This window comes from Cololabis saira, chromosome 19 (assembly GCF_033807715.1).
Source record: "Cololabis saira isolate AMF1-May2022 chromosome 19, fColSai1.1, whole genome shotgun sequence".
NCBI lineage: Eukaryota > Metazoa > Chordata > Actinopteri > Beloniformes > Belonidae > Cololabis > Cololabis saira.
In genome coordinates this window covers 35504522-35528175 of record NC_084605.1, presented here as the reverse complement: position 1 = coordinate 35528175, position 23654 = coordinate 35504522, and the positions used below count along the sequence as shown (strand labels likewise).

The 23654-nt window shown below is 40.1% G+C and overlaps 1 protein-coding gene across 1 annotated transcript in view; it reads left to right on the top strand.

Moving 5' to 3' along the window:
• The window catches only part of LOC133419473 (protocadherin-15-like), a 447680-nt gene that overhangs the window by 368196 nt on the left and 55830 nt on the right, over positions 1 to 23654 (top strand). Inside the window, exons 32-35 of the mRNA XM_061708668.1 lie at positions 8804 to 8980; positions 11685 to 11903; positions 15068 to 15076; positions 19131 to 19241. Coding sequence (XP_061564652.1) covers positions 8804 to 8980; positions 11685 to 11903; positions 15068 to 15076; positions 19131 to 19241 — 516 coding nt within the window. The remainder of the gene's footprint in view (positions 1 to 8803; positions 8981 to 11684; positions 11904 to 15067; positions 15077 to 19130; positions 19242 to 23654) is intronic.

The window sequence follows — 23654 nt, the reverse complement described above, 5'->3', positions numbered from 1 at the left end:
CAACCGCTTTGTTCATGTCGGCGCTGATGAGAAATCAGCTGGAGCCGCGAGCGGCAGAGAGTAAAACAGCCAGTCTACGTCCCTTTTTTAATTATCTCGTCAGCCACCAGGTTTATGAACATCTGCACCTCAGAGTTGGATCACCAAACAGACGTTTTGCGCTTTATAATAAAATCGCCGCGGGTCGCTCTCGCTCTGACTCCCGCTTCCTGATTCAAACGTCTGACGGCCCCGCCCCCGACCAATCACTGGCGCGGAGGGTGGTGACGTCGGAAATAGTCCCTGCTCAGCCCGCTATAGATCCTCGCTGAAATGGTTACAGAAATAAGTATCGGCTTGGAGTGGCTCTACCCGTCTCAGCCCTAGTGCAAAAGGGCAAAACGGGTAGAACCGAGCTGAGGTGGTACTAGTGCAAAAGGGGCATTAGTGGCCGAGTGAATTAATGTCAGGTTTCAGTCAGGATTTCAGTGGTCTGAAGCTGGTTCACTTCTTCATGAGGATTGTTATAAAAATACGTAATTGTTATGGCCCCTAAACCAAAATAAGGATGGAAGGGACACGGGACAAAAGTGCCACACAATGACAATGTTTCAAAGGGACAAAAAGTAACTAATGACAAAAAATCTGTTCTTTGATGTGAGGAGGGTTTGAGAAAATGGATAACACATTTAACATCAATAGAAGCATGACTCAGCGTATTCTCCCTTTATCATATGCTATCCAGTTTTGTTAAAAATGTGTCACATACCAGCGTGAGAGCAGGAAATTTAGAGACAGAAAAACCTTCTCCAGCTGGGGTGTGTATATTTTCATCTCAAAGGTTGGTGTTGAATTGATTATTTCTTACATCCCTACCAGCAGACCTGCTTTAACAGGCACGGTGTGCGGTCATAAGGCCTGCGGCCACAAAAGTGAGGCAGAACAAAACACACATGGGGTTGTAGGACCCAACAGAGATGTAATCCAGTATGCTGTTTGGACATTTTAATAAGGTTGTTTTTGTTTTTTTTTACTTTGACGGCATTTGAAGATTCTGGGTAGTTAAAGATTTACTCCAGACGGCGGCGCTGGGAGATGCTACGTTTCCCTGAGAATGATAATGTGTGAGTTGTTGGCTGTTCTAGTTCCTTACGCTGCAGTCTGGTTTCTTTTCATTCGCTCCTCCTACACAGTCTTTTGAAACTTTTCCACCTTCTTTCGGATATACTTCTCATGTGCAAAATATGATCAAGTCCAAACCAGCAACATAAATGTAAGCTACTCTGACTGTTCTGCAGAACAGCTCAGACTATTATGATGATATTTCTTTCATATGCGCCTCACCTGTGGCCTTTTTTTACACTGAGTGACAAACCCTGCATTGCAGCTGCCCGGTGAGCCTGCAGCATATTTTTGCCTCACAGATATAATTTGAAAATGATGTTTTATTGCAGTCACAAACTTCTACGTGTCCTTCACCGTCTTCCGCACACACAAAAGCACACGCGGACTCTCACACCTCGACAGGAGCCCTTCTACCGTGAGAGGATACATAAAAAGGGGTGACGGGGGGGGTGGAAATCTATATTTCACAACACAAGTTGGCCAGTCTGCTACAATCGGGGAATGAAAAACATGCAGGCTGGTGAGGTCTGAATAAATAATCCTGCGGCCCTGACCAACCTGAAGGTTAGTTAGTTAGTTAGTTAGTTAGTTAGTTTTCATCAAAACAATCAAAACATGCACCACAGTAAAGCTGGATATATAAATAAATGAACCAAAAAAGGTGTAGACTGAAGCCGTAGCTTATATAATGCCTACCCTTTTTTACAATACATCACAACAAATCAAAATAAAAAGTATTACAGAGATCAATTACAACAAAAGCATGTGATATAGAGGATTTACAGGAGAAGCTGCTCTTGGTCATAGTTTATATTTATCAGTTGCCCTAAGTTTAAACGTTTTTTTTTAATTTGCGGATAGAACTACACATTTTTAGCTCATCACAGAGACTATTCCACAAGTTTACCCCTTTAACAGAAACACATCTACTTCTAAAGTTTGTCCTTACCTTTATTTTTTTAAACATACAAGTTCCCTTGAGTTCATACTGACTTTCTCTGGGTGAAAACATTTCCTGAATGCAGTGAGGAAGTAGGTTGTTGTGTGCCTCATACATTATAAGAGAAGTCCTTAGCTCAACTAGATCTATAAGGTAGGGTAAATACAACCCCACATAAACAGCAGTACATGACAAGCTTCCCCGTGTAAAAATTACACTCAAACACAGAAGCAGTGTGTGGAAAATGACTTGAGGAGTTGAGATAGTAAGTCGCTTCCAAGTGCTGCTCATCAATCAGCACTTGGCAGGTCGTCCTGTCGTCCCGTCCTCTTACCGTCCCAGTGTCGCTGTCTACACCTGTTTATATAGAAGTACACCCACTAACCTTGTATCAGTCATATGTACATAGAACTCTTTGTTCTCCAGTTTACGGATAATTAATACTAATATATCTTGTCTTTTGTACCTTTGACAATATGTCTGTGTCTCTCCTCTCTCTGTTCCTCATCTTCTCTTTCTGATCCCTCTTTTCCTGCTCTTCCTGGCTGATCTTTCCGCCCTTATAGTCCACAGGCCAGAGCCCAACATTTCACTGGTCAGCACCACTCAAGGTGACCAAACTTACTTATGATTTTTTACAAGATCCATGTCTGTAGATGATATTCTGGTATGATAACCTTCCTGAGTGGCAGCTGGATCAGAGTTATCAGCTCATGAAGTTACCCAGCCCCTTCAGAAAATGACATTTTAGATGTTGCTGCATATCCTGGTTTAGACTCAGGAAATCTGTTAATGTTTCACTATATTGTCTTTGGTATCATTTTAAAGGAGACCTTTAAAGCATTCATTCAAGCTAAGATGTGATACATTTCCTGAATCCTTATGGTCCTGTGAGTATTCCAGTTTTTGTATTTTGTGTCTCTGTTGTTCCTAGATGACACAGGGATAAAAGATAGTATATCATTTAGGCGAAAATGGTGTAAAAATGTGTGTTGTTTATAGTTTAAAGAGCTGCAGTGACCTCTATGTTGGTCAGAAAGATTCACATCTTAGATTGAATGAATGATTAAAATGATACCAAAGACAATATAGTGAAATATTGACAGATTTCCTGTACATGAGTCTAAACCAGGATATGCAGCAGCATCTAAAATGTCATTTTCTGAAGGGGGTTTTAACTTCCTGAGCTGATAACTCTGATCCAGCTCCCACTCAGGAAGGTTATCATACCAGAATATCATCTATAGACATGGATCTTTTCAAAAAATGATAAGCAGGTTTTGTCACCTTGAGTGGAACTGATATCTGGCCTGTAACATGGACTATTATGATCCAGGTCCGGGTCCAGGTTTCTTCCTCCTAAAGGGGGGTTTTATTCCTTGCTATTGTTTAGCTCAAGATTTCTTTCCCACTGGGGGAGTTTTTATCTGCCATTGTTCATTCAACAATTGCTCCGGTGTCGTGTTCTCGGTCTCTGGAAAGCGCCTGGAGACGCTATAATTGAATTGAAATCAAATTCACTTAATTATTTAATGTTTAATTAATCAACAAGTGTGTGTGTTGTGTGGTGATTGGAGCAGGACCCAAACGTAGAAGACTGAGGCAGCAGGAGTTTAAAAAAAACAAACAGGTTTAATCAAACCTAAAACAACTGCAAAGAAGCAGGAAATCCACAACTGAGAGCATTGGCTACAGAAACTGAGCAGAAAAACTAAAACGAGGCAGGAAAGAGAATGGACAAGCAGAGAGCAGGGGCACAATAAAAAAAATCTTCCCCTCTCAAATATTTTTTCTCCTGCATGGCCCTGATACTGTTCCGTAGTTCTTGGATGTTATGACGAACATGACAAATTTTTTTCTTCCGACATCTGAGTCACTGAAAATGCGGAGTGGCACGTCTCTTTTCATCTTTCTCTCTTTTGCATGTGAGCACCTTGCTACGAACTCCGGCTCAGATTGATATGGTGGCTCAGACGTGTCCCATTGTCACTTCCAGTGTTTAACCAAGGGCCAACATTCCAACCTTCATGCTGAAGCTGATGCAGAGCTAAGAAAAATGTCAGTCAATCACCCTGGATCCCCCTCCATGTTAAAATGTAAAGATTTGGAGCAGAAATAAACATATTAAACATGTGCTTATGAAACGGCTCTAGTCGCCATGACTGAATTTCACATCCAGGACAACTGTAACAACTGTTATTTATTAATGTCTTTATTTTTGCCTGTTTTGTCTTTGTTTGTTTTCTTTTTAAATTACTAAATTATATAAAGCACCAAAGGAAAGAGGCTTCTAAAGCACTATTAAGAAAATCAATGCATGATGTCACAGGGGGCTTTGTTCAGTTCTTCTGCAGTCTAGTTCATAACAGGCCAACTGAGTTCACCCAATTTCTGACCTCACTTTTCTGATTGGACAAGAGGGGCTTGATGAGGCTAGAGAAATAATTAATTTATTACACAACACGCTCTTTTTCTTGACTGCATGATGCCGGCTTGCTTTGCTCACAAATGCTGTTAGCATTCGTTGCAGATACGGCGGACTCGTTTTAGAATAACTTCAGTCTCTCAGCGTTTACCCACTTGTTTGCTCCCTTCATACTGCTTGTGCCTAGTAATGGATATGGTCATTCTTTTCACTGTACTGAATCACTAGAACACTAGAATTAAAACGATTTGTTTCAAAGAATCGTTCAATACTTGATCGAAATTCTAATCAGACTCTTTCACAGTGGCTATTAGCACTAATAGCTAATAGTAAGGGAATTGAATTGAAATCAAATTCACTTAATTATTTAATGTTTAATTAATCAACAAGTGTGTGTGTTGTGTGGTGATTGGAGCAGGACCCAAACGTAGGAGACTGAGGCACGAGGCCGGTTTTAGGGGGGGGGCAGGGGTGGGCTGTGTCCACCCAAACGTGCGTCCTGCCCACCCAATCAAAGTTATGGGGATCCTTTATGTTTTTATAATTTTATTTTTAATATCACAAAATATCTGTACCGTTTCTGATTGGGTGGGCACTGCGCATCATTTTTAGACACAACAATCAACGCATACCGCAAAAGTTGTGTCTCGGCGGAGGGACCCAACATCCCAGCAAAATGAGCACAACAGAGTTTGGAACAGTTCAGACCAGCACACAGAGCACGCACTAAAGGCTGATTTATGGTTCTGCGTTAAGTCGACACAGGGGCCTACGCCGTAGGGTGCAGAGCCTACGTCGTAGGCTCTGCGTTGGTGTAACGCGGAACCATAAATCAGCCTTGAGGGAGAATGAGCCACGTCGAAAACCCCCTACACATAACCTTAACGCCTCCAGCAACAGATCCACCACGAATCAGGAGTTCTACATGCTCAAACACAGAAAATGAGAAAATATGTTTCAGTGTTTTTTTGTCTAAAAGAAAATAACGTTTATAATCACTGCCTTGGTGCTCCCGTCTGCCCAATCTGCTGGTATCAAGAAAGAGAGCGACATCGCAGATTCGCCGACATGCATGGTTTCTTTAAGCCTATAAGCAAAAGCCTCCGAGACGCCTCTCTCCATCCCGGCGAGGGTGGAGAGCGCCAGTGCGGGTGGCGGTGGCTGCGGTGCCGTGCAGGCTCTGGAGCCGCCAGCCTGCCACGGGACCTTTTAAATCCACGCAGAGCCTATGCCATAGGGTACGATTGATTGATAAAAAAAAATAAATCAAGAAATAAAAGAGCAAAAAACATCAAATAAATGCAGCCTCAACAGGGCACAAGCCAGTGTCCTATTAGTGCCGGTCCCAGGCCCGGGTAAATGCAGAGGGTAGTGTCGGGAAGGGCATACTGTTGGTCAAAGAAGGAGAAGATAGATGAACTGATATGATGATAGCATAGTTCTCTATGCATTTCTTGGGGGGTTTGACCCCCCAAGATTTTTTCGCCGCAGGCAGCGTCGCCCACCCTGCATTTCAGTCTGCCCACCTTAGTGGGCCTCACTAAATCCGGCCCTGCTGAGGCAGCAGGAGTTTAAAAAAAACAAACAGGTTTAATCAAACCTAAAACACTGCAAAGAAGCAGGAAATCCACAACTGAGAGCATTGGCTACAGAAACTGAGCAGAAAAACAAAAACAAGGCAGGAAAGAGAACGGACAAGAGAGCAGGGGGAAGGAAAGACAATGTGTACACAGATGCAAATGGTCAGGCAGGATGGGAACAAGGGAAGTCAAGCTATAACTCACCAAAGAACGACACAGACCTTCAAAATAAAATAGGAACTAATCAAAACCCAAAACCGTGACAGTGAGCGACAATATAAAAATATCACAGTTCCCTAGTCTGGAGCATTGGAGTGTGTTGAAACAAAGCCTAGAAGGAAATACATCAGCAAAAATCTTAGAGAAGCAACTGTATTTGCCTGTCAATCTGGGAAGGATTATGCAATGTGAAATCCATCATTCTATAGCATGACAGATTATTTACCAGTTGCAAACATTTAGGATAGTTGCCAATCTTCCCAGGGGAGGACATCCTACTTGTGATAAAAGAAACAAATAACAAAAGAGCTACAACTACAGCTACGACTGTGCAGATTTAAGCGGGCCTGTTCTATTCTGAAGTTAATTCTGGAATAATGTCCTCTACATAGTTGAGACAGAAATGGAGATCTTTGCCCATAATGCATCCAAAACATTTGGCTAAACAAAAACACAGATAATCAGCTCAAACTTGTTTTACCTTGTGAAAATCAGCTCTTCAAATCAATCAGTTTGATGGCTTTAAATGTTAATGAGCTCTGCTCACCCCGCCCCTCTCATCTGTGAGACGTTTCAACAACACATGTGTGACCTTGATGACAGTTGGCAGCGGGAGTTCTCTCCAGACACGTCTGTGCCACCATATCAATCTGAGCCGGAGTTGGTAGCAAGGTGCATGCAAAAGAGAGAGAGATGAAAAGAGACGTGCCACTCCATTTGTCATGTTCATCATAACATCCAAGAACTACGGAAGAGTATCAGGGCCATGCAGGAGAAAAAATATTTGAGAGGGGAAGATTTTTTTTATTGTGCACTTCGAGAATAAAGTCGAAATGTCGAGATTAGTGTTGAAATACAATTTCAAGAATAAAGTCGAAATTTTGTGAATAAAGTCGAAATTTTCACCTTTTTTCTCAACATTTCCACTTTTTTCTCGACATTTCCACTTTTTTCTCGAAGTGCATAATGAAAAAAAAATCTTCCTCCTCTAAAATATGATTTTTATTTTTCTCCTGCCTGGCCCTAATACTCTTCCGTAAAGAACAGAACACTTCGATCACTCGTGATACATTCTGCTCTTGAGACGGGAGTGTTGATCGCTCACTCAGGGCAGGTCTAAGGTGAGACAGTTGTCAATCAACTCTCGTGGGCGGGGCTTGGGCAGAACTGCGTCAACATGACAGGAATCTCCGAACAGCCTGGATTTCAGAAAGGAGATTTTCAAATAGTAATTGAGTTTGAGTTTGAGTTCATTTCAATCAGCAATCATTAAAAAATGTCCTTCCAACAAAACAAGAAAGGGTACATAAGTCTGACCGAAAGGGTTAGGGCTGAAGCTAACGAGCTTATAGATGCCCTAACCTTTATACCATCAAATCATATATAGCATACATATATACAGTACGCACACATACACATTGATACATTCATGCATCTACACCCATATACAGTGCACATATTCATATACACATAGATTTTCACACGTACACACATACCTACCACCTATACATATAAATACACATACACAGCTAATACCAAACATAATACCAGAGATTCAGTTCAATTTCCCCCTAAATCGTGATTATATACCATCATGTCTATACATATCCAAAGTATTGTTTTTAAATTCTTTTTTGAATTGCGCAATATTTTTACTTTCTTTGATCTTGTCAGGTAACTTATTCCACACTTCACCCCGTGGACAAATTGGGGTGAAATAATGAAAAATAGATAAATAAAAAACACGGATTCTATCATTATAGGAAGGATGTGGTGTACAGACACACACACATTCATCACACCATTAGGTTTAAAAAAAACTTAAAAAACCTGAATTTTGCAGCCAAAGGACCTGAGCACCTTGCAGTCATTTAGTGGAGCATGAACTGCTCTGGTCTGCCAGAGGATTTATCTAGAGGCAAGCCAGAGGCCACCTGACTGCAGTTAAAGCTGTGCTGAAACCGGGTCATGAAACAGGACAGTGATTCCAAGTATGTCAGCAAATTCACAACAAAATACTAAGTAAGTAAGAGAATCAAGGTGTTGGAATGGCCGAGTCAAAGTTTGGACCTGGACCTGATCACAACACGGAACTAAAATCTTCAAAGAGCTGCGCAGAAACAAATGCCCACAAACCTCGACCAACATGGCAACAAATTCATTCTACTAAAAGTTGGTTCTGGAAGTTGTTGAATCGTGGGTAGTCTCTACACCAGAAATGCAGACATTCTGAATTTTTGTTTATTTTTATTTAATGAAAAATTCTGCATGAAATATGTCAGGTCCTGCTGTTCTTACCTTTTATTTTCTTTACCTGATGTTAAGTCGTGGTCAGAAATATATGATTCTTTTTATACCGGTAATCATGTCCTGATTGATAAAATCTTATAACTGAAGGAGAATATTCTGTCTTTTTAACTTGAGTTATGCGCAGTTAGTTACTTCAATTTTTATGTTAGTGGTCTAAGCACTTAAAAAACAGCACGTTTCCATCAAATAAAGCCATTTTCAATTTTTATTTTCTCCATTTCTTAGCATCTTGGAACGCTATGTCCAGGAGCAGATTCCCGGGGCAAAGGTTGTCGTGGAAACCATCGGGCCTCATCGGCACGGAGAAGGAATGGATCAGGAGGATTACACGAAGTCTGACCTCATGATTTATGCCATCGACCCACTGACGAACAGAGCCGTTTCCAGGCAGGAGCTCTACAAGTAAGAGCTTTTCCACCAAAGCTATGATGAATCAGATGCCTACTGTCCACAAGCTTTATTCCTGTGAAAAACGAAGTTACATTTCTTGAGACTTGATAGAAAGTTGAAGATTTTACAGTGAGGAAAAAAAGATCTGTTTTGATCTGGTTTACTTTTACAAAGGGTGTCTTTCCAGAGTGTTGGTTCGTTGTAGAATATACAGCAGTTAATCTACACTAGGGGTGTAACGATACACTAATCTCACGATACGGTACGATACACGATATTGAGGTCACGATAACGATACGATACGATATTATAGCAGTATTTTTTTAACAACCTTGAATGAGGAACATATGACTGGAAAAAATGGTCTTTTATTTGAAAGACACAAAATACAAAACAATGCTGTGCGTTTGCCCTATTGTTACAGTTTTTAATGCTTTATAACTGTTTAAGTTTTAAAGAGAAAGTCCAACCATTTTCCACAAACTGAACTAAAAGTAAATGTCAGGTTTGCATTATGCATCTTCAGTTTCATACAAGTACAAATATTTTGACACAAACTGAATAGTTTCTCTCATGTATGATTTTTTTCTTTTCCAGAAATTTAACAACTAAAATAAAATAAATAAATAAATAAAAGTAAATAAATACATACAATTCAATTTTATTTATTTATATAGCGTCTAATACAACAGAGTTGTCTCTAGACGCTTTACAGAGACCCATACCCAGAACATGACCCCCGAGCAGTTATTACATAAACAATGGCAGGTAAAAACTCCCCTAGTGGGAGAAAAACCTTAAGCCAAACAGTGGCAAGGAAAAACTCCCCTTTAGGAGGGAAGAAACCTTGAGCAGGACCAGGCTCATCAGGGGGGACTCTCCTGCCGAGGGCCAGACTGGTGGGTCAGAGACGGCAACAGCACAGCAGGCAGGTGGAAGCAGCAACGGGATGACCGGGGGTGGGGACCGCAGGCCAGCACGCAGCTCCCGAAGCTCCGGCCCAATCAGCAAGTCCCAGGTTGGGGTGCAGGGTCAGGGAAAGACTTGTGCTCCGTAATGCAAGCTACAAGCCACCCACGACCACCTGCAGGACAAAAGAGAGAAAAGGGAGGAGAAGGGGGGGCCAGCAACGGGATGACCAGGGGTGGGTACCGCAGGCCAGCACGCAGCTCCCGAAGCTCCGGCCCAGTCAGCAAGTCCCAGGTTGGGGTGCAGGGTCGGGGAAAGACTTGTGCTCCGTAATGCAAGCTACAAGCCACCCACGACCACCTGCAGGTTCCGGTGTCCGGCAAAGGATGCTGCAACATGGACAAAAGAGAGAAAAGGGAGGAGAAGGGGGGGCCAGCACAAGAAACTACAGGAGCGACTCTGACACACTAAAGTTTACACTACCTAGAGATTTACCAACACCAGCTAGAGGTTTACTAAACACTAACTATAGGCTTTACTAAACAGAAAGGTTTTAAGTTTAGTTTTAAAGGTGGAGGTGGTGTCAGCCTCCTTAACCCAGATTGGAAGTTGGTTCCAAAGTAATGGTGCCTGATAGCAGAACGCCCGCCCTCCAAATCTACATTTAGATACTCTAGGAACTACGAGTAAACCTGCACTCTGAGAACGGAGAGCTCTGACAGGAACATAAGGCACTATCAGGTCTTGCAAATAATGCGGAGCTAAGCCGTTTTGGGCTTTATACGCAAGTAATAAAATTTTAAATTGGATTCTGAATTTTACGGGTAACCAATGGAGCGACGCTAACACTGGAGAGACGTGGTCTCTCCTGCTAATTCCTGTCAGTACTCGTGCTGCTGCATTTTGGATCAGCTGGAGCCTATTCAGCAAATTACTTACATACAATTTTACATCATAAAAAAGATTTATTCATGCTCACCTTATAAGTGTAAGAGGAGATTTATTTTTGTTAAGAAGGTTATTTTGGTAATTCATGGTTCATTATTTTATAAATATATTCTTTATATTCTGATGTAAATCAGGGACTATAATGACACTAGTCAGTTTATCTGTAGTGATTAGTCTGTTTTAGATTGGGCGGAGTGATACGCCACAGTACGGCACTAGGTGCTGTGTTGATGTTCTAAAATCCTACACTGTTGAGGGACATTAAAGTACACTGGAACTCAGCAGAAGTTGTCCCCGTGTTTATCCTACTCACCACCCCAAAAAGGTTTAATTTAATAAGGTAAGGCTTAACTCTACACCAGCCTTACATAAGTAAAAGTTCAGAGCTCAAAACCCCCAAGAGTCCCGTGATCGGGACCAAAACGGTACTAGTTTCTTCTGAGCGGAGGAAGATTTTGGTCCGTGGGTCGAGGCGCGGTCGGCACGCGTGGTCGGATGCGCGTTACTAGTCAACACAATAGATTAATATTAATAACCCGATATCGCGATGCAGTTTGTCACCTCCACGACATTTATCGTGATGTTTTTGTATCGCAAAATTTCGTTGCACGATATATTGTTACACCCCTAATCTACACTAATTCAAAGTTAGATTTTCCTGGCGTACAGGTATAAAATTTGAAGTACAAATATCTAATTTTTGGTTGGAAACTGACTCACCCAGACAGTTACCTTCAACCAGGATGCCAGACTGAGCAGATAAATGTTAGTCATGGTGTCACTTCCATGGAAGAAAAAGTATTTATGGTGTGGTGTCAAATTGTAAAGGTCTAAATCCCACTGCATTCCCCATCCCAAGGTTTCTGGATGGGAAGCTCTTGGACATCAATAAAGATTTCCAGCCTTTTCTCCCTCCTGGTGGGCGAATTCTGGAAATCCGCACCCCCGACGTGGTGACCAGCGTGAAGAAAGCCGTGAGGAGTGTGGGCTACACAGAAGGGGCACTGTTGGCTCTGGCAGTCATCATCATTATCTGCTGTGTTCCTGCCATACTGATTGTCGTTATTACCTACAGGCAGTAAGTATAATTAACCTATATGTTTGCAACAACTCAAAGTGACTGACACGTCGGCAGGTTTGTGTTTTAACAAACCCATGGATAAAACAAAAACTTACTGCAAACTGGTCCCAGCAACAGTTACACAGCCAAAGCTGATAAGATACAGCTAATGGGGAATATGCAGTCTAGCCATGCTCTCTTCTTTGCTTAAAATAAACTAAATGTTGTCTTACAGTGTACTTACAAGGGAAGAAATAATTATTTGATCACCTGCTAAGTTTATGTTTGCACACCAGCAGAGAAATGAATGAGAAAAAAATTGAACACACTATGGTTGTGGGAACATTTGCATTTAATTGAGTAAAATAAGTATTTGATCCCGAAGTGAAACATGACTTGTTGGTGGAGAAACCCTTGCTGGAAAGCACAAAGGTCAGACATTTCTTGTTTAAAGGAGCATGAGGCAGGATTGAGGCAGGATTTATGAAAAAAATGCGTATACGTTTTAAGTTTTCTAGTAATAATGTCAGATGAAGCGTTCCAAACCAAAAAGAATGAGCCCTCTAGCGTATCTCTCCGTTGCCTTGAACAGGCTGTGTGCTGCAAAATGTGCTGCAATTGTGACCGGAATTTCCCGCGCTGTCCTGCGGATGTGACGTCACATGACGCTGCATGCGCGTTCTCGGCGGCGCACGAGTAAACATTGGATACGCGTTTGAGTCATGGAGGCAGCTTCAACTTGAATTGGGACTGAAAACAGATGCTGACATGGCTCATTTCCTACTGACCAGGTAAGATAACATTGTAAGTTATATTTAGAGCTTGATTTGAACGGCGCTCCCGTGCCGGCTTCGCTGTTGGCTGCAGGAACCCCGACGGCCGTCGTGGCGCTAATGAGTCTCATTTCTTGCCTCATGCTCCTTTAAGGTGGCAAGGTTTGTGCACGTCTCTGGAGGGATTTCGATCTTCTCTTTTCAGATCCTCTCCAAGTCCTTAAGGTATTGAGACTGTCGTGTGGCAGCTTGAAGCTTCAGCTTCCAGCACAAATGTGTGTATGTGAAGAAGTCGTCTTATACACTTAGCAGAGAAATAATCCAAAAAAACACTTCCGTGCTTGATAGTAGGGATCGTGCACTTGGACTCCTAGTCGGCATTTCTCTCCTTCTGGACATGGCAAGCTCAGTTGGTGCCAGAGAGGTTTCTATTACCCTCATCCACCCACATCACGTTCTGCCAATACTTTGAATCACTTAGATGTTCGCTGGCAAACCTCAGATGGATCCGTGCATGAGTAGGGGACCTGGCAAGGTTACAATCCATTACAGAGAAGTGTTTTACCAATGGGCAACCGTGGTCCCAACTGCTTTGAGATCATTGAGATCACCTCTCATGATTATCATTATCCCACAAAAATGAAATGTTGCATGGAGCTCCAGACTCAAGGCAACTGATGGGGATTTTGTGTTTCTACCAGTCTTTGATAATCAAACCAATGAGTTTCTCCTTCTCACCAAGCCTCTTAATCTGCTTTTTTATGAAAGTTAAGAATTCTCGCTGGTACAATAGGTAGTGGATCAAATACTTATTTCACTCAACAAAATGTTAATTAATCCATAACCTTTATATTATGTGTGTTTCTGGAAGTTTTGGTCTCCGTTTCTCCCTGTTAAAATAAACCAACCATAAAAATCTGAAATCTTTAAATTCATTCATACTGCCAGTGGGCAAACTAACAAAATGATGTAAGCACTTGGAGCCAATCGTGGGATGCTGAATTTCTCTCCAACAGAAGGTTTTTGAGCACAATTATCATTTATTACATTTGAGTACATTTAAGATCCGCGGGGCCCCTGATGATTTTGGATGGAAGCTGCCACGCAGAGCCAGTTGTAATAGTTTCTTCAGGTAACCACAGCAAAAGACTATTTGTTTTCTCTGAACTGCTCCGCACATGCATTTAAAGGGGACCTATTATGAAAAACAGGTTTTTTCTTGCTTTAACATATATAAAGTGGTCTCCCCTCAGTCTGCCAACTCAGAGAAGGAGGAAAGAAACCATATTCTGCAGTGTCTGTACAGCCGCCTGGATGAGCCGTCCAGTGTGATGTGGATCTACGAGCCAATAAGATTCTGCTCCCGTCGTTACGTAACCAAAATGTGATTTACATAGGTTGGCCTCCGATGCGTAAAACCACGCCCACAACTAACTCTGGCCGGAACAACTACCGTATTTTCCGCACTATAAGGCGCACCGTATTATAAGGTGCACATTCAATGAATGACGTATTTTAAAACTTTTTCCATATATAAGGCGCACCACATTATAAGGCGCTACAGTAGAGGCTGGGGTTACGTTATCATCCATTAGACCAAGGGTCGGCAACCCGCGGCTCCGGAGTGGCTTAGGAAAATAAATTACAAAAAAAACGTATTTAATTGAAGTGTATTTTATTTGTTAGTTCTTTAATATTTTAGTTCTAAATTGGAAGATTATTGTGATCTTGACATATTAGAATAAATATATTTCATTGTTTTTTCGTTGCTCAATATTGATCCATATATAAGGCGCACCGGATTATAAGGCGCATGGTCAGCTTTTGAAAAAATTAAAGGCTTTTAGGTGCGCCTTATAGTGCGGAAAATATGGTAACTGCTGGCCGGAGCTTCCGCCATTTTTCCGTAGCGGTGTATCGCGTCATTCAGGCAGCCAATCAGCACAGAGCCTCATTATCATAGCCCCGCCCACTCAGAATCCTGCATAGATAATGAGGTTAGAGAATGGGAAGATAAAGACATGGCTCAGAGGCTGAATTTCTCATTTATTTAGCAAAAACAATCAAAAGCTTGTTTTTAAGACATTCAAGGCCTGTTTAAAAGGGGTATTAGATGCCATAATAGGTCCCCTTTAAAGTAAATCAGAGCATTTTGCAGGAAGCTTCTCGTCCTGCTGAGAAAGAACAGATCCGACAAAAGAAACAAAGCAGTAATCATTACCTTGATAATCACTCCTATAATCACTACTATCTGTTGCCAAACGAGTTTAATGAAGAACAATGACCTGACTGCGTTTGTAAGAATAAGAGAAGTAAACTTGGACAACAAAAGGAAATATGTGATTTATGCTCCAACTAATCACTAATCTTTCTTTTTCCCTCGTCTGCTGCTTCATCTGTCGCTACCAGATTCAAAGAGTGAGTAGTCCTTTTATACTCCCTTGACAAAATATTAATGTCTTGGCTGTCTTAAATACCTTTCACTGTGATTAATCTGTTGACTTTCATTGAACAATGAAATGGATGAGAAGAGCCAGGGCTGGGGAAAGGAGAGGACAGCACACAATCAGACAAATGAGTCCTGAAGAGCATCAGCCAGTGTTTGTGTGCTCATGTACGAGCTCAGGTCACGTAGAATTGAACACAGCATGTATTACAGTTCAAAGTGATATTACACATTTTATTTATCTATATATTTTATCAGAAACAAAAAACATCTGCTGTATTTACAGTGTAAAAGAAATCACTAAGGCCGTTTGGTGTCTTGTATACTTCTGTGTGGTTTGTATGTATCTCAGAGAAGACACTTTCACAGAGATGGAGGTTTAAAGACGCGCTGGAGATCCCCTCTTCATTCTGCCTCCACTCTTGAGCTGTGCAATCACAGTCATCACACCGAGGCTCAATATTCCCTCGTACTCTGTGACTGACACGACAGCGCTGGTCTCAGTTTCCCCGTCACAGCTGGTGTTTGGGATGCTCCCGTGGGTGCAGTAGGGAGACACTAGCCTGGCTTCCACTCTGCTGTCACACTCCTGTCCCCCACAGAAGCCTTTTTCATAATCCCCATGATGGAAAGATTTCATCTTTGTGCCCGTTACCAGTACTGGAGTTGAGGGGGGATGAGGGGGGACGGCATCCTCCCTGAAATAAAAACAGCCCAAATAGTCCCCCCTGTAAAACTGCCATCCCTCCTTTCCATCCCTTATGTCATTTCATCAATGAATGTGGTTTTACTGCTATTTCAACATTTAGAGTCATCACCAGAAAAATAACATCAGAAAAATAACTTATTTGACCATTTTCACCTGTTTCAAGTACATTTTCACTTGAAATAAGTAGAAAAATCTGCCAGTGGGACAAGATTTATCTTCTCATTACAAGCAAAAAAATCTTGTTCCACTGGCAGATTTTTCTATTTATTTTAAGTGAAAATCTACTTGAAACAGGTGAAAATTGTTGTTTTTTCCAGTGATGAGTCTTGTTTTAAGTGTAATGAGATTTTGTTTACTAAAATGAGACATTTTAACTAGAAATAAGACAAATATTCTTGTTAAGATTTTGAGTTTTTGCAGTGATCCATTTTACTTATCCTGTGAAGGACAGAGTCATATTGATAAGTTCAGAAAAGTGTTTTTTATTGTTGTGTTTTGATGTATTTGATGTAAGCCCAGTGGATATTTAAAGCGTACAGAAGGCTGCATTTAACTGCTGCTATGTCATTCCTGCAGTATTTCTGCACTGCTATTATTTGTGATATATTATATTATTTGTAATCAGCACAAATTATCTGTCCCCATATGATAAAACCCACCATCCCCCCTGATTTATTTTTACAACTCGAGTACTGCCTGTTACGCCATCATGCATGCTAATTTGCACAGCACTCATTTTGCACGTGTTATGCCTCTGTTACTACCTCTCAAATTAGAACTGGGCCGTAACAGCCACAAGACGAAGTGTTACGCTGGTCCGTCTCCGTGCCGTTCCTACAGCACAGCTATGTGGAATCATGTTCCACAGGCAGAACAAACTGGCTGTGTGGATACGACTTCAGAGAGAAATATACAACAGGGAAAATAAACATAAAAGCCAAGTTATTTTATGTTTTCTTCTAATTATTAGATAGTAAACTAAAAGTTGAAATAAACTACCTACACTGATACAAATATTGTTTTTGATCGACTTAAAAAAATAAGTCAACTTTTTGCATGAGATTATTATGTAGATCAAGAAAGACTAGTCTCTGTATAAACTACTTAATTTTAGGTACCGGTATGTAAATAATACATTTTGCAAGTACAGTCAACGTAATTGTGTTAAGTTTACTGTATTTACCAAAATTAGGTTGACTTTACTTGCAAATGAATTTTGTACATACTAAAAATTAAGTAGTTTATACAAAGACTAGTCTTTCTTGATCTACATAAAAATCTAATGCGAAAAAGTTGCCTTAATTTTTTTAAAAGTAGATCAAGCAAGATATTCTTAACACATATTTTGACATATTGTTTGTTTAAGTTCTACTTAAACAAATAAAGCATGTTTCATCTATACGTTCTGCCCAATAGATTAAAATTGTTAAAGGAAAAGTAAATACAACAAGATCATTGCTTGTTGTTTGTGTGTAAATGACAAGATTGCCTGGGATTCACATAAATACTGCACAATGTCTTGTTTTTTTAACAAATGCAGATTAAGTTCAAAACTAGATGTATCCATGTAAAGCAACAAACTTCATTTTTAATTGTTAATATCACAGATTTAAATATGTTACAGTATATTTACATGCGCTTAGATTTATTTTTTTCAGTGTACAAAGATTAGCCAAGAAATCTAAACGTGACATGCTTTGCAGATACTTCTAGTTACCAACTGTTTGTAGCTCATTAAATAATCCCAAAAGTCGTGGAGAGCCAATGGAATCCGTCTATTCTTGAAGAGAGAGTCTCTGGGGCCTGGCAGGCGTTCTGTGTGGAGTTTGCATGTTCTTTTCATGCTTGCTTGGGATTTCTCCTGGTACTCCGACAGTCCAAAAACATGTATGGTAGGTTGATTGTTGATTTTAAATTTCCTGAGATGCGAGCAGTTGTTTAATTAAAATTGAAAGATTTGGCAGTAAGTGAAACATTTGGTGTGGGATCCTAAATAAGATCAACAATTCAACATGAAATGTGCGTGTTTGTAAGAATCAGAAATATATTCAAAATGACTATTTGAAACAGTGATGAATAGATACAAAATGACCACACAATGATATATAAACTACCTAAAAATGCTAAATTTGAGAATAAAAGAAGCTAAGTTTTAACTCAAAATAACCACAAAAGAGGAAAAATGAATTAAATGGGCCAAAAACAGCCATTAATAGATACAAAATGACAGCACATTGATTGATGCAAAATATCTACATTATTCCCTGCTGGGGGCACAAAACAATAGGAAAAAAATAAATGAATCACATCTATGATTTGTGGTTTTGTTCCTCCTTGGTCTAATGACACTAATGGTCCACATGTAAATTTAGCATTTTAGCAGACTGATTTTTCAAAATATGAAGGCCAGCTAAAGGCCTACAGCTGTGTCATTAGTTTTGTGGTTGATATGTGATAAATATTGGACAGACAGACTGGAGAGAAAAACTTGAGGGATCACCGGTGTCATTAAAACAGTCCCGGGATGATCAGATGTGAAGACAAATAGTTCTTCATGAAGAATGTCTCAGAAAAACGGAGAAATGTCACCCTCAGTGTGGTGGCAGAGAAAAGCTCAGGGGATGCTCATTTCAGCGGGCTCCAAGGGATTATGAATATTTATAAAATAATAATGCTAAAATTAAAAAAAGAAAACAAAAGGCAAACTTGTGTTTTGGGATGATATTCCATACTGCAAAAACTCCAAATCTTACCAGGAATATTTGTCTTATTTCTAGTTAAAATGTCTCATTTTTAGTCAAAAAATCTCATTACACTTAAAACAAGAGTCATTACCAGAAAAATAACTTATTTGACAATTTTCACCTGTTTCAAGTCAATTTTCACTTGAAATAAGTAGAAAAATCTCCCAGTGGGACAAGATTTATTTTCTCATTACAAGCAAAAAAAAACTTGTTCCACTGGCAGATTTTTCTACTAATTTGAAGTGAAAATCTACTTGAAACAGCTGAAAATTGTTGTTTTTTTCCAGTGATAGTCTTGTTTTAAGTGTAATGAGATTTTTTGACTAGAAATACATTTTTGCAATGCAATCTTAACCAAAGGGGTGGAACAACTTTGCAAGAGTGTTTGCAGCAAGCAAATTAGAGGACAAAAGACTATGCTCATTTTTTGTACTGTACATGTGACATTTTTGATGCACTGGCCTAAATAACACTCGTCAGCCCCCGGTTTCAACAGTACCCTACTTCTTCAGGTCATGTTTTTGCTCCAGCTTTATTTTACAAACTGTTTTTGTTCCTCTCTGTTGTGTTCAGGCGCCAAGCAGAGTGTGCCAAGACAGCGCGCATCCAGATGGCTCTGCCAACAGGCAAACCTGGGGGAGGCACTGCCAACAACTTGTATGAAGAGCTGGGCGACAACGCCATGTAAGTGAAGTGTGAAAGTGGCCTTTCCATTAATGAGCCAAAGCCGAGACATTAACTCACATTTCAAAGGCTGTTAAACTTCCCATTTTGGCAGGGCGCCTGCTTTGGGCGCTTTGTGGCATCCTCATGGGCACTCAGTCCACCTTTCTTACGGTGGAATGAAAGATGCTCCTGCAATGTTCCTCGTGTCATTGATTCTCTCCCAAACAAACACTCGGTCATCAACTTAAAGTTCAGGATAATTGACCAAATCCACAGTTTACCAAGTCCTAGACATGATGTCAGGCAACGTAATGTAAACTTTTACAGATACATGATATGAAATATAAACACTGATTAGCAGAAGTGAGGAAATGAAAATGTTAACTCTGTCATAAATCCATCATATTTTAACCATTATAAAAAAAAAGAAGAAAACAATTACATCAATAACTTTTGCATTTGCAAATACAGGACTGTCTCAGAAAATTAGAATATTGTGATAAAGTCCTTTATTTTCTGTAATGCAAAAAATGTCATACATTCTGGATTCATTACAAATCAACTGAAATATTGCAAGCCTTTTATTATTTTAATATTGCTGATCATGGTTTACAGCTTAAGAAAACTCAAATATCCTATCTCAAAAAATTAGAATATTCTGGGAATCTTAATCTTAAACTGTAAGCCATAATTAGCCATATTAAAATAATAAAAGGCTTGCAATATTTCAGTTGATTTGTAATGAATCCAGAATGTATGACATTTTTGTTTTTTTAATTGCATTACAGAAAATAAAGAACTTTATCACAATATTCAAATTTTCTTGTTTCTTTTTCCTGTATGTAATTAATTTTGAGATGTGCACCTTGCAAGCAAAGAAAATAGTGTTACTGGTGTTCATCAGGACACTTGTCACTGACAGACTGGTTCAACACCCATATTTAAAGCCTTGCCAACCAAGATGTTCAATTAAACTAATTGGTAAAAGTCTGGCCAGCTTCATGTCGAGTTGATTAATGCCAAGATGGCCAAACTCACTAATTAGCAGAACCTGCCAGTCTGTAGTTACCAAAGATCTGGAAAAAGATTGCGTTTCTCTCACAGATTTTTTTTAAGGGAAACCAGGCAAACACACAACCATAATCCTGAAGTGTGAAAAGAACAGTTGGAGCTTTTACTCGATGACAGAAAGAATGTTTATTATACTTAATTAAAATTGATTGATTGATCACACAGTTGCTAGACTGAAGTTTTTAAACTTACTCCTATAAACTTGGAGGCTGGATTTATATTCTTCACTGCAATATCTACAGGTATTTTGGTCAATTTTAGGTCAATTTTATTTATATAGCATATTTAAAATACAAAACAAAACAGATAAAGATTGAATAAAGTGCTTTAAATGTAAAAAAAAAAAAAATACAGAATACGCACAATTTAAAAGCACCAAAATATCAGTTTCCTGAAAAAACAGGTAAAAGAAGATCATTAAAACCTCCTAAAACAGTTTGGTTTAAACCCAAACTGAAACTTCATAAATACTAAACTCAGCAGCTGGTACACCTGATCTCAGATATGTGTTTGCCAAAGTTAAAGTGCTTGGCCCAGTGGTACCAAAAGCATTAAATACAGGAGCAGAACACTGTCTAGGGAGCAGAAGTTGTAGGTACATATTTATTTTAGTTGTTTATTTACTCTAAAGATATTTTTCCTGAACTTACATTGAGGCCAAAGTGCCAAAGCGGTTGACATTACTGCCTTTCCCAGATCAGTTGGTTTCCCATTGTCACTTCCAGTGTTTAACCAAGTGCCAACATTCCAACCTTCATGCTGAAGCTAATGCAGAGCTAAGAAAACATGTTAAAATGTAAAGATTTGGAGCAGAAATAAACATATTAAACATGTGCTTATGAAACGGTTCTAGTCGCCATGACTAAATTTCACATCCATGGCAACTGTAACAACTGTTATTCATTTCTTTATTAGGGCCCGAGCACTGACAGTGCGAAGGCCCTATTGTATCTGTAGGAATTGTTCTCGTTCTCAACGTTTATATTTTTATTTTTCCGACGAAAGGAGGGCCTTTTTGCCCCCCTAAACGAGCCCCAAATGTCACCAAATCTTGCACCAAGCCAGGCCTGGTGATAAATTTGATATTTAATGTTTTGCATTAATGGGCGTGGCAAAATGGCTCAACAGCGCCCCCTAGAAAACTTTGTGCCTCAAGCCCCACGATACGGTTTGACGTACATGCACGAAAATCGGTACACACCTGTATCATGTCGCAACTTAAAGAAAAGTCTGAATTAATCGTGTAATTTTGGCGCAATTTATGCCATTTCTTCGGCCGCTTCTTCGCCCGAACCGTAACGTGCACCCAGGTGTGTTAGACATCAAAATGTGCGTCTCCATCCTGCGACGACGCGCATTACTTTTCTCAGTCAAAAGTGTTACCGTGGTGACGATAGACGCCAAAAAGCGCGCCCCCCCTTCATCTGATTGGTCCATATTTGATAGTTCCTACTTTCTGCCATAACCTTTGAATGGTTTGACATAGAGAGTCGTGGGTGGTGTCATCGGACTCGTGGCCATGAGTGCGAGGGCCCGTTCATCGCTGCTTGCAGCTTTAATTTTTGCTTCGTCTTTTTTTGTTTTCTTTTTAAATTACTAAATGATATAAAGCACCAAAGGAAAGAGGCTTCTAAAGCACTATTAAGTAAATCTATGCATGATGTCACAGGGGGCTTTGTTCAGTTCTTCTTCTGCAGTCCAGGTTCATAACAGGGACAACTGAGTTCACCCAATTTCTGACCTCATTTTTCTGATTGGACAAGAGCGGCTTGATGAGGCTGGAGAAATAATTAATTTATTACACAACACGCTCTTTTTCTTGACTGCATGATGCGGGCTTGCTTTGCTCACAAATGCTGTTAACATTCGTTGCAGATACGGCAGACTCGTTTTAGAATAACTTCAGTCTCTCAGCGTTTACCCACTTGTTTGCTCCCTTCATACTGCTTGTGCCTAGTAATGGATATGGTCATTCTTTTCACTGTACTGAATCACTAGAACACTAGAATCAGTGAATTTGTTTCAAAGAATCGTTCAATACTTGATCGAAACTCTAATCAGACTCTTTCACGGTGGCTATTAGCACTAATAGCTAATAGTAAGGGGTGTTAGTACTTTGAGAAACACAATCTCCTCTTAAAAATCTTGACATTCTAAAAGTTTCCTCGCTTAATGTTGGAGATGGATGCTGGCTTTATATCAATTTTTACTTTTTTTTACTGGGCTAGAGCTTGACATTTGGCTTGGATGTGTTGAGTCTGATTCTGGTCATTTAAGCCACTGATTCAGCTGGTATTTTAGTGCATTCAGTGAAGGCAGTACTGATCCTGACACAGCTACACTGACAAAGCTCTTCATTTTCTTGCATTATGGGCCAGCGTAACTAAAAGCTGTGTGTTTCTGTTACTTTACCCCATTCTCCAACTCTGTTAGCCACAAACACACAGGAATACTGATTAACTAGTCATTTGTTGTGCAGAAAACCAATCACGTTTGTTCAGTCTAGCGCAGTTGCTCTCTGCCTCATTCTCAGGTGGGCTCAGCTGAACTGTGAGGTGAACGGATCCATTCCTTCCCCAAAAAGATTTATTCACCATGTGTGATGCACACTCTATGGAAATCCCACGGGGTGTGAGATTTCCACCACAATGTAACATTATGGGTGGGCAGCGGATCAGGAGGGATTTCTCTGTGAGTGAATTGAGGCCAGGAAACACTTTAACAGCCTGAGCCCAGCCCGGCTCTAATGTGTAGAGGACACCATGTTTAACCCAACAACAACCTGACACCAAACAAGGATTAGTGGAGTTTTTTTTGCTTGTTTGTTTTATGTTTTGTTTTTAACTGCATTAATAGTCATTGCGACGCCCCGCCTGTTTATCTATGTGACAACTTGATCATATTTAAGCTCTTCTTGTCACTTTTTCTGCTGTGATTATGCACTTTTTTTCTACTCTTACAAGAGATAAGAGAAGGTTACCATTCTACCCTCAGAGGAGCATTCATAAGTATTTCATGGACTGTTCTGTCAGTAATGCTGTCTCACAAGTTTGAATATATACAGTGGGGTAAAAAAGTATTTAGTCAGCCACCAATTGTGCAAGTTCTCCCACTTAAAAAGACGAGATAGGCCTGTAATTTTCATCATAGGTAACTTCAACTATGAGAGACAGAATGGGGGGAAAGAATCCAGGAAATCACATTGGAGGATTTTTACTGAATTAATTGGTAAATTCCTCTGTAAAATAAGTATTTGGTCACCTACAAACAAGCAAGATTTCTGGCTTTCACAGACCTGTAACTTCTTCTTTAAGAGGCTCCTCTGTCCTCCACTCGTTACCTGTATTAATGACACCTGTT